Here is a 12854-nt window from a genome sequence, read left to right as displayed (position 1 = left end):
CATCTCTGTTGTTTTTAAGACGTTTCCACATTGGTCCCGCAGTTCATTTAATATCGTCGCTCCAGCGCATTTGCGGTCTTCCTCCTGGTTTTTGGCTTCATACAGCCGCCAATTCCAGATTTTTTTATTCCATCGGCCATCCTTAAGACGTTCGTTATGTCCAGCCCATTTCCATTTTAGTTTAACTACCCTTTCTACAGCATATTTTACTTTTGTTCTATTACGAATGTCTTCATTGGTTTTATGGTCTTTAAGTGAGATACCTAGCATCTGTCGTTCCATGGCTATCTGCGTTGTTCTAATCTTCTCCATGTTTATTTTAGTGAATATCCACGTTTGAGCTCCATTTGTAAGTAGTATACAGGAATTAAACACTTTGGTTCGCAGTCCTTAAGGTATATTTTTATTTTTAAGTACGTATGAGAGTTTTCCGAATGCTGCCCATTCCATTTTTACACGTCTGCTTATTTCGGTAGTCTGATTTTCTTTGCTTACCTTACATTTTGACCCAGATATGGATATTTATCTACGTGTTCTATCTCTGTCCCTTGAATGTTTATCATAGGTTTTTCATCTTTGTTTGACATTAGTTTAGTTTTGCTAAACTTCGTTTTCAGTCCTTTTTTTTTTAGAGATTCTGTATGTAGGTCCTCAATCATCGTATTTAGTGCATTTCACGTATCGGCTATTAGTACTACATCATGTGCGTATTTAAAGTGGTTTAAGGATCTTCTGTTAATAGAGATTTCCTTATTTTCCCAGTCTATTGACTTAATGCCATATAACCTGCTAGAAGAATGTTTTGTTTTTTTTCGAAGCATTATCATAAAAAGAGTCAAATAAATGCTTTTGATTTTGCGAAGTTATTTTTGCAAAACATTTTTCTACACAACACTTACGGACAACAGAAAACACCTCACTCTGTACAGTTTTTGGCTAAATTTTGACACATACTAATGTCCAGTCTGTCTCTTAGATTTTGGCACGTTTTCTTTCCAATGACCTTTCTGAACAATTTTCTTTTTGGCACCCTTTGACATCGCATTATCTAAAATAGCTTTACCGCTAGCCATTGCTTTAAAATACACTTAAACTAACAGTTTAAAACATAACATACCCTTAATCACATTATTAGAAATTTACCAAAAGAGAGTTGATTAAGAGGAACAAATCTTTCTCAGCTGTACCAACAATTCACTAAAAAAAAGTGTTGTATCAACGTAAAAATTTGATGGACTGATAGAGAACAACATAAAGAGTTCAATTCTATGTTCTCCGGAAGAAGGGCTTATAGGCCTATAGGCCCTTATTCTAGTCACTGACTCAATTGTAATAAATTCTATAATTAATTTCTTAAATAATTTTTTAAATTTATTTTATATCTGTTTGTATTTTATACATTCTGACCATTAGTACACTAGTATACTATAAAAATATTTTAAAATCCCAAAAATGATCTTTTAAAAGTGGCCAAAATAAGAAGATTTACTCTATATTATATTTTACTTCCACCAGCTCTATGTAGAATAAGTTTATACAAAACCTTTTACTTGATAATATCGTCTGTTTTTTTTTCTATTTTTTTTTGTCATTATTAAGTATTTTATTTCTTATTTCAGGTTTTTTCTGCACCATCGACCGTCTCGAGCTCATAATGCCTCGATACGCCATTCGAGGTGGCGATGTGATACTACGTTGCGATCACAGCGTGCCACCCGAACAGCTCTATAAGGTAGAATGGCGTAAAGCTGACAACAAGATTTTTCAGTACATTAAAGGGAGGAAGCCCCCCTTCAGATACTTTGCTACACCAGGAGCTCAATTAGCGGTGAGTTGATCTATTTCAGCATATAATTTTGAAAGAATATTACGTTTAGGCAACATCGAGAACATCGAGGCAACTGGTTACTGGAAAGACTTTGCTTACATTTTAGAATGGTTCATTTAGGTAATCTTGATAATATAAATATAATTTATACTTATGTAACTTCCAGAAAAATAAGAAAAATTTAGCTGTGTTCAGGACATCACAAAAGGTACTTGAGGAATTTTTCTTTAGAATATATTTATAGTAAGAAAACATACATTTCCTGCAAACATTTCGCAATTGATTTTTTACCTGTTTTCTGCTAGCGTAACCGTATGGTCACACTAAATGGCCCCTTTTAAATATACAACATTTAACACATACAGCGATATATCCAACTAGTAATACGACCACGCGGACTAGAGATATCTATGTAACGAATGATATACCCAGTACCTGATCTATTCGCTGACAAAGTCGTGTTATAGTTGTTGTTTGTTGGTGTTACAACGAGAAAGCATCAAAATGGACGTTCGCTTCGAGTAAGTAATATTTTTTAATCTTATTTTTAAAGAAACCAAAAATATTTTTGAACAAATAGGATCTAGAGACATGTGTTTAAGATATATTTATATAATTTATCACAAAAGTATTGTATCAAATGCGGTAGAGCTTCTAATATTTGTTTGTGACCATAACGTCACACAGGGATAATATGTGATAATTAATAGATTTTCTGTTTTTTTCTCTTTAGACGTGGTTTTACATTACAAGAAGCATTGACCATGTTATATGATGACGAAAATATAGAAAATGATGAAACATTGGTGTTTATTTCTCCTCCAGATGTTCATGAGGATACGGATGAAGATTCCGGCGACGAAGACGATGGTGGTTTAGTTGACAATTTGTCTCATAGACAGTTATTAGCGCCAGCTGAAGTTCGAATAAATCGTATCGAAAATATTGAACAAGAAGAGGAAGACTCTGTGGATGAAATAAAGACAACAGAACCTGATGAACATGTGAATCAAATAAATAAGGGAAAAAATAAAAAATGTAGAATTTCTAAGCAATGGATAGAGGGAGATTTGATACATAATAAAAAATTTAAAAACGGGAATAAATCTGAAAGTTATGAATTTTATGACATGAGTCCATTAGAACTATTCGAACTTTTTTTTGACAACGATATGTTTGAGCATATTTTACAGGAAACAAAAAAATATGCTGCGTTCAAGAATTTTCCAGATCCAAATCTCTCCATTGATGAATTAAAATGTTTTTTCGGATTTTTAATTTTATCCGGCTACCATCCCTTACCGGGCAGAACATATTATTGGGATCAACAGGATGACATGGCAGTACACATGGTGAAAAATTCTATGCGCAGGAATAAATTTGATCAAATCATTAAATGTATACATTTTGCCGATAACCGCAGAATTGGAAGGACTGATAAAATGTGGAAGCTACGCCCCATTACAGAAAAGGTGCAAATGAAATGTCTTAAGTACTTTCACCCAACCCAGCACATGAATTATGATGATTCAGTGATCAAGTATTTTGGGAAACATAGCTGTAAACAGTTTATCAAAAGTATGCCAATACGCTTTGGCTATAAAGCTTGGTGTTTGAATTCTGAAGACAGTTATTTGATTCATTTTCAGTTATATCAAGGTTAACAAATTTCAACTGATAACAGTTATGTAGAAAAATTTGGAAGTGCAACAGCTCCTTTACTTCAAATGCTTAACGATCTACCAAATAAGGGGATATGACTGTACTGGAACAATAAGACAAAATAGAGTTCCTAAGTGTTGCCCTTTGCCGGACAACAAAGTAATGGCTACTAAAACTAGAGGTTCTGTTGATTATGTCTAAAAATGACGGAATTATCTTGGTCAAATGGATGGATAATGCTGTAGTTACGGCTGCATTAACTTGCTACGGCATCAATCCTCAAAGTTAGGTCAAGAGATACTCTAAGCAACAGGAGAAAATTATTCGAGTACAAAGGCCTTTGATTATTGCAAAATATAATACATTCATGGGTGGCACGGATATAATGGATGAAGATGTGGCACGATACAGAATTGGCATCAGAAGTAAAAAGTGGTATTGGCCTCTTTTTACTTGGCTTGTTGACGTACGCCTACATAACGCCTGGGTGCTTTATAAGAAGTCCTTAAAGGAAAGAAAAAAAACACGTAATATAGTTTTCCGCCAAGAAAATGCACAGATGTATTTGCGGAAATATGGAGTACCGCCTAGACGTCCTGGTAAGCCTTCAGTCAGCAGGAATAGTCTGTCCATGAATAGAGTGTCCGACAATCTACGATATGACAAAATTGGCCATCTTGTTGTTCCAGTTCCTAACGGCAAAAGACGTAGATGTGCAGGAGAAGGATGTTCTTCTGTGATACGTACACAGTGTAAAAAATGTAATTTAGGACTTTGCATTGAGTGTTTTGAAATTTTTCATACACAGTAGTAAATACATAATGTATATATAGGTAACCTCCCTGTGTGACCATATGGTCACAGCGTTTTTTTCTTATGTATTTAGTTTCATTCCATTGTCATCTGCAGTTATATTTGTGAAAAAATATATTTATTGATATTCTTGTAGAAAATGGGTTAATTATTAAAAATTTTGTGTAAAAATCCTGTTTTTTTAATTTTCTCTTAACATCAAATAAGTATATGTATATACACACCGGCCAATTTAAAGAAACATGTTATTAATGCAATGTATTACTTTATATTTCTATTTTATGGATTATATCTGGATAACTTTGAATGCTCCTCGCCACAATAAAGTTTTAAATGTCAAAACGTCACATTGAATTGTTTATTTGTGTAGTGTTTTACATTTTAAAGTCGTAATATTTTGTTGATAACAAGCTCAAAGTTGTATTTCAATAAAAAGTTAATTTATTTGAGTTTTTTGGAAGTCATTTTTTTTTTTTTAGATCAGTGAATTTCTTATTGCAAAAAGCAAGTAAAAATGGGTGATTTAATCCGACTGAGCTAAATATTTCTCAAAAATAACCACAAAATGTAGATAACCTGATCATCAATAATACAACGATCAAAGGAGTAACAACATATAAATATTTAGGAACGTGGCTAACCGAAGATGGAGATCAAACAAAAGAAATCAGATCTAGAATAGAAATGGCAAGAAACACGTTCATAAAATTGAAGAACTTACTGTGCAACCGTAACCTTAATCTAGAGATCCGCACAAGAATGCTACGTTGTTACGTTTTTTCTACTTTACTATACGGCATGGAAGCGTGGACAATAAAACAGTCTGAAATCAAAAAATTAAACCCCTTTGAGATGTGGTGCTACAGGATAATCCACAGAATATCGTGGACTGAAAAAGTAACTAATATAGAGGTGTTACAAAAAATGAAGAAATAATAAAGTCATAAAAACTGCTAAAATTGGAAAGATTCAATAGATGGGTCATATAATGAGGGGCGAGAAGTACGTATTACTTAGATTAATTATGCAAGGGAGATATAAGGGAAGAGAAACCCAGGACGACGCAAAATATCCTGGCTAAGAAATTTGAGAGAGTGGTTCGGTTGCAGCTCATTAGAATTATTCAGAAGCGCGGCCAATAAAATTAAAATAGCGATGATGATTTCCAACCTCCGATAAGAGAAGGAACCTGAAGAAGAAGGGCTAAATATTTTTATACAAGAGACACCTTAATTACCCTCTTTAATAAACACGAATTTCGTTCTTATAAAGAAGGAGTTTTTAAAAACTGTACCAAAACATCATATGATTTATTTCTTTTTACCGATGCTTCTAAAACTATTACTGGTGTTGGCTATGCAGTCACTACTAAAAATGAACGTGCTACCATTTCGGTTACCCTTAAAATGCAGCGTTTAAACAAGAGGTACTATATAGTATTCTGTTCGTTTTTAAATGCATCTTCCATTTATCTCTTTATTTATTTAATATAATTTTTACTGACCACTCATTTCTTTAAAACATTCATAACGTCCACAAAAATCTGTCTGCTAACGATGTAAAAGTATCCCTCATGTGGCTGCTTTCTCATACTAGAATTACTGGTAATAAAACTGCAGAGTATTTTGCCAAAGAAGCTGCCAATCATAGCATTGTAATGATCATAATTCAACTAGCTAACGATATAAAACTCGATTTCCAAAAATCAATAGAGAATATCTGGAAAAACTGATGACAAAAGAGCATGAACTCTGAATGTTTACTGGTAATCTCGACTGGTAAGCATCGATTATTAGAAGACTTCGAATTAACCACACTAAACTTACCCATAGTTTCTTAATGGCCTCAGTAACTCATCCAACTTATCACCATTGCAATGTTTATCTGATCACGAAACACACTCTCATCAGCTGCATTCCAATCACCAATCTGTATAAATCATTACTACTTATAATAACAACAATTACATTAGTATTTTATGCCTTATACTATAACAACAAATTGATCTCTAGAATAAACAATTCATATACCTTTCAACCCAACTGATGGATTGAGCTGAGATGTTGAAAAGACCCTCATCTTTTAACAGATAAAATGTTTGTATTTAAATATAAATAAATGCGTTTTACCGGTAAGTTAAAACTAGAAAATAATCGAAATTTTCTCACCAAATTGCGATGTCTAGAGAAAAACTTTTTTCCCTAAAATACCGATACTAGTTTGCAAAAGAAATATGGTATAAAATTTACATATATTCAGTGTTTTTTAACAATGTAAAAATGATTAGTATAATGCAATGATTTGCGTAAATACATGTTTTCTTCTTACCAAAAGGCCCACGTTTTGTTACCAATACATCAAAATATTTTCGTGCACTGAGATCTTTACGTATGAATCGAATTTTCTTATGCGTGTGTGTATGGTATCAAGAATATGACGTTTTGAAATTGTTCAGCAAAACACCCAGACAAGGTTGTATTATGTTAAACTGTATAATCTAAAATGGAAACAAAAATAGCAAAGAGAAATATTTCTCTGGAGATGCGCAAAATATAATATTAAAATAGAGTATGAAAGCGATATACGTGAACTACATAGTCATCTCTTGTTTAGGAATGTGTTGGAAAACTATGTGACACTTGTATTAAATTATCAACAATAGATCTCAAGTTTGGATCCGAAGTTTGAAAATGTTTCTTTAAAGTCTAAATTATAAGTTAATATAATTCATAATATATATATATATATATATATATATATATATATATATATATATATAAATGTTTTTGATGGGTTGGAGTCAATAAAAGGGGCTATTGGTTATTGGTTAACTATTTAATATCTCGAGCTTTCAATTGTGTTTACAATTCTTATCAAGAGCTGCTAAAAAAGACAAAATATCTTACAAACTATAAAGAAAAACATTTTTTGTTAACTCACCAAATAAAATTAGTTTCGTTAATAAAAATTGCTGCAAATACATGTCAAAAAGAATTAATACTAAAATGCCCTTATCTAATAAATTCTTCCCTGAAATTTTAATAATTTTGAAAACATTTTCTTAACAAAAAAAAAAAATAATTGAATTTATAAATAGTTTAAAGTAGCAACCAATTACAAATAAGCCTCAATGTCATAAATACCAACTTAAAATGTGTACCTTTGACAATTATACGGTCAAAAATAAAATTTTGTTTAAAAATTCTTTTTTGTTTAGTAACAAAAAAGAAGAAGATTTATTCACCAATGATAGATGTCTGAAAAAATGTAACAGATACCTATATGGAAAATTAAATAAAAATGTGATATTTTTTAAGTTTTATATATAAAATATAAAGAAATAATATAATTACAAATTTTTCTTAGGTTTTGAATTTCTGATCTTTTGTTTAAACTATTATCACTTTTGCCAATAATAAAACTGGAAAGAGTCGTTTTTTTTTCTCATGTAATGCTCTATTTAGTCTATGACTTATCCTCTCGAACCTCTCACATGAAGACCACTCTATATGGAAAGCTACAAAAAAGTTTAAACGACCGACAATACCAAATTCTAGTGTAATATTATTTTACTCGTCGTAATAATTGTGAGGAAAAAGCGAAGCGAATGCGCATACGATTCAAGCCATGGGGGATTTTGATCGTCGTAATAACTGTATGCAACGGCAGATGCGCGTATTGTTCAAGCCACGAAAGTTAAAGGTCCAAGTAAACCAAAGTGACTTCTTATCTGTAGATATTAAGTCACTTTGATCCAGTTTGACCCCTGACCCTATTTTTTGGCGGAGGCATGTATTATACGTGTTCACGTTTGACATCGAATGTAATATTTACGTGACCCTTAACATCGTACGGGACCTCATGAACACCTAACGTAACCTGACGTATTCCTGTCGTGACCTAACTTACACCTAACATCATCTAACGTATTCTGATGTATACCTAACGTGATTTAACGTACACCTAACGTCATCCGATACAGAACGTGAGATAATACCCACCTGCACCAAAAAAAAAAATCAAAACATGAGGTCAAAGGTCAAAGTGGATTAAAGTGACTTATTGTCTACGGAAGAGCAACTATTTAAAATGCGTAAACTTATACATATTTATACATAATTTACATAAATAATACATATTATTAATACATATTAATACATCATTTACATAAAAAGCTTAAGGAGACTGCTGGAATATACAGAAAACGAAGACCAACTACCATAGTTAATCAGGATAACCAGATAGTGCTGGGTGAAAAGGAGAAAATTGATATATGGGAAAATTATATCCAGGAGCTCTTCCATGACGAAAGACCCATGAGTGAAGTTTATACAGACGACCAGCTGAATGGCCCTTCATTCACCAAAGAGGAAATAGAAAAGGCAATATTAAATTCAAAAAACAATAAGGCACCTGGACCAGATGAAATCTTGTCAGAAATACTCAAATTACTGGATGAAAGGGGAATTTCAGCACTACACAAAATATTTAACTTAATTTATGAAACTGACTGCTATCCTTAACAGTGGTTACGCTCTACCTTTATTCCCCTGCCCAAGAAAGTCAATGCAAAAAGATGTGGGGATCACAATCTCATTAGCCTGATGAGTCACACTTTAAAGATATTCTTAAAAATACTTCATCAAAGATTATACAAAAAATGTGAATGGGACATCAGTGACTCCCAGTTCGGGTTTAGGCAAGGTTTAGGAACACGAGAAGCAATAGTAGCAACACAGATGCTGGTCCAAAATTGTTACGATCAGAAGAAGGATGTGTTCCTATGCTTTTTAGATTACCAAAAAGCGTTTGATCGTGTCCAACACCACAAGTTAATGCAGATCCTCAAGAAAGTTGATATAGACCAAAAAGACATAAGATGCATTGAAAACTTGTACTGGCATCAAACGGCACAGTTAAAAATAGACAATTCTATATCCAAACCCATACATATAAGAAGGGGCGTTCGACAGGGATGTGTGCTTTCCCCTCTTTTATTTAACATTTATTCGGAAGCCATATTTTAAGAGTCTTTGGAGGATGCAAAGATGGGGATCAAAGTGAATGGAGTATTGATCAACAACATACGATATGCTGATGATGGTGTCTTAATTTGTGACAACATAGTCGATCTTCAACAACTTGTCACTATAATCGGAGAATACAGTAAGCGAATGGAATTAGAGATTAATACCAAAAAAACCAAATTTATGATCATCTCCAGAAACTTGGATGCACTTGAAAACTCCATCATAACACTGAATACTAAGTTCATTGAAAGAGTGACTGGGATCGTGGCTTTTTGAAGACTGGGCATCGGACAGGGAAGTAAAATGTCGCATTGAGCAAGCTCGACAAGCTTTCGTAAAATTCAAGAAGGTACTGACTTGTTCAGAGTTCGATCTTCAACTGAGACTAACGTTTACTAAGTGCTACGTGTGGTCAGTGCTGCTATATGGCTTAGAGGGCTGGAAACTCAAAACGAGGAATATAAACAGATTAGAAGCTTTCGAAATGTGGCTCTATCGCCGTATCCTAAAAATACCATGGACAGCGAAAATCACAAATATAGATGTCCTTAAAAGAATAAACCAAGAACGCCAACTTTTCGAAACTATCAAGAAAAAGAAAACGGCGTATCTAGGTCACATCATGCGAAATGAAAAATACCAGTTCCTCCAACTTATAATCGAGGGTAAAATTGAAGGCAAGAGAGGAATGGGACGCAAGAAAATGTCCTGGCTTCGAAACATAAGGCAATGGGCAGGGATTAACGACATACAATCTCTGATACATATTGCAAGAAATAGAGAATTAATGGAAAATGTGATCGCTAACATCCATTAGTGGATTTGCATCTGAAGAAGAATAAGAAAACTAATACAGCAAACGTGTTTAAAATTTTGACTCACTATAACTTTTTTTACTATGCTTTGTTGCGTTTAACGTGTTTATTCAGTTTAATAAAATACTACACATTATTTTAAAACTTTTATTCATAACCACTTGAAAAGTTGCTTCAATATACTAAAATAATGTTTCACATATCACAACACGGTATATTTTGTGAGTTTCTTATTTTGTTGCTGGTCTTTTGTGTATCAAAGCTATTGCTTTCTAAACTTATTTCTGTTATGCAATAACATTCGTTTTACCTTTACCCTCGTGCTCTGAAGTCTGGAGCCATTTCTCGGTTCGTTTTAAAGCCTCCTCCAGGGCTTCACTTGAAGCGAGACAAGACGTCCGACATAGTTTTCAAAACTATGTTTATTAACGTGAACCTGCTTCCTGCTCGGCTAATACCCATTAATATTAACGACAACGAGACGCTCTGAAAGTAAACTTTCCCACTGCTCTTCACGTCTGTTGGTTCAGAAATTAATCTGGGGTGTAGACTAATAAGAGTGTTATATATTTTATTGCTTGCTGTGATTGAATGCAGCTCTGGTTTCAATATGAAATGGTAATTATTTGGAAGGTGAATAAAGCTGCTGAAATTGTAGAAAGGGAACAGGCGTACATAAATTTAGAATAGAGAACTAGAGAGTTAGGGAATAGACGTATAGCTGTCAGGGTCATACTGAAAACTTAATCGGTATATCGATACCTTTTTGCCATAACATCGTAAGTGACAAATTTACGGAAAACAGTTTTATTGAAGCATCATATCTATCAAGCCGCCAGGCACCTCCCAGCAAAATTATCGTAAGATATAATAGCATAGTCTTGGAAAAAAAACCGAATTTGCTGTAACGTAAGTCACATAAAAATGTGAACAAATCTATTTTGTAGTTGTGAAAACATCGCATGGTCACTAAAACATCGTAAGGTGCAAGTCACGTAGTACAAAAATTGCTACTTACGATGCAGCGAAGTGCCTTACGATCTATTAGTGCACTGTGTATAGCCGCAGAGTCAGAACGTAAGTACCACAAAATAATTTTTTCGGTTATTATTTATGTAAGTTTAGTAAAAAATGTAGTTCAAAAACAAAATTTTCTCAACATAACAGTTTTTTTTTAAATTATAGAGGTTTCTTAGTAATTGTATTGGTGTGTTAGGTAATGGTTGTTCTAGATTTATTTCGTCTCAAGTGAATCGTAATCCTATCTTTTTGTATTATTTTGTAGTGAGTATTATAAGGTACTACAAGTTCCATATTTTTCGTACAAGGTGTCTTACCTCGGTTGACACATTTTTGGTGAATATTAGATGTTTCATCTCACGCGTAATATTGCGTAGGATTGAATAATACAAGATAATAAATAAATATCGGACGGCCACACCGTTAATCACACATGGCCAAACAAAAAATAAAAGACAAGAAGACTGGAGGCCACATTGGGCGCACTTATAATTCAAAATAATAGAACTTTTATAAGTAATATTTTAAAGTCGACAAACAAGATAAAATATTCTTTTATTTCAGATTATCGCCATGAGTAGTAGATCAAGACATCTAGTAAGATTAGCTCTTAGTTCTCAAGGAACGGAAGAATCAAATGCCATACCGTCTTTGGTAACCACTCGGTCTGTGTCTTGGAGTCCCTCTCACTATATGTGGGTGACTAACTTTGACAGCGAATTATTTGAAATATCTTCAGTTTCGTATGATGTAAAAGACTCAGCATCTTTGTATGTATCAAGCGAATTCGAAGAGATTTCACTGGTATCACAAAAGTCCTTAGACACCATTATAGGCTCAACCACATGCTCTAGAACCAGTATTCCTTCACAAGTTGGTTAAATCTCGAACTTAAAAGATTTACAATCTTCAGGCACGGTCGTAATTAGTTTAGATGAACCTATAATTTACCATATCACTGCCGACGGAACAGAAATAAAATCCAAATGTAATGTGCCAAGTTCTTCAGTTGATGATGACCTTCACCAGAACCAGCCAGTAGTTTCAACACGACCCTCTGTGAAACTCGTTGACTATGACTCTTCCAGTAACGAAAATGATCAAAATAGTCGTACCTGTAATACAGCTAAACGTTTTCGTCGCCACTCTTCAGAATATTCCTTTGAAGAAAATATTAGCAATGGTGGCAGCAACTCGCCTGACAATAAAGAAGATGCAATGGGAAAACCTTGTTTTTAACAGAAAAAACCGTGCAAAAGGCAATAAGGAAAAGTAATCACAAGTTCGGTGCCAAAAAGTCTGTTAGAGAGAATCCTTGCAGTATTAATTGCCCAAAACAGTGTATTTCAAAATTTCCAGAGATAGTGAGAGAACATGTTTTCGATTTTTATTGGGACTTGGGAAGCCTACAAAGGCAACGAGACTGGCTGCTTTCATGCATAAAAGATGTTGAAATAAAACGTCGAAAACAAGAGGCTGGAAGAAGCAGAAGACAATGTTCGTACAAGTATATCATTAGGTGGAATGATATAGAACACGAGGTGTGCCAACAATTTTTATTGAAAACCTTGGATATTTCACAAATAACTTAGACATATACGAAAGAAAACTCTACGTCAGCCTCATTTTCCAAAATAGATCAGAGAGATAAGCATGTTCCCTATAACAAGACTGGAAAGAGCAGAA

At 33.6% G+C, this 12854-nt stretch overlaps 1 protein-coding gene across 1 annotated transcript in view; it reads left to right on the top strand.

Annotated features, from left to right (window-relative positions):
• Positions 1-956: 956 nt before the first annotated feature.
• Positions 957-12854, top strand: part of LOC140448721 (uncharacterized) — a 368374-nt gene continuing 356476 nt past the window's right edge. Inside the window, exons 1-2 of the mRNA XM_072541834.1 lie at positions 957-963; positions 1620-1828. Coding sequence (XP_072397935.1) covers positions 957-963; positions 1620-1828 — 216 coding nt within the window. The remainder of the gene's footprint in view (positions 964-1619; positions 1829-12854) is intronic.

This window comes from Diabrotica undecimpunctata, chromosome 8, assembly GCF_040954645.1.
Source record: "Diabrotica undecimpunctata isolate CICGRU chromosome 8, icDiaUnde3, whole genome shotgun sequence".
NCBI classification, from domain to species: Eukaryota; Metazoa; Arthropoda; class Insecta; order Coleoptera; family Chrysomelidae; genus Diabrotica; species Diabrotica undecimpunctata.
The sequence above is the reverse complement of the archived record's forward strand: the minus strand, read 5'-3'. Positions and strand labels throughout refer to the sequence as shown.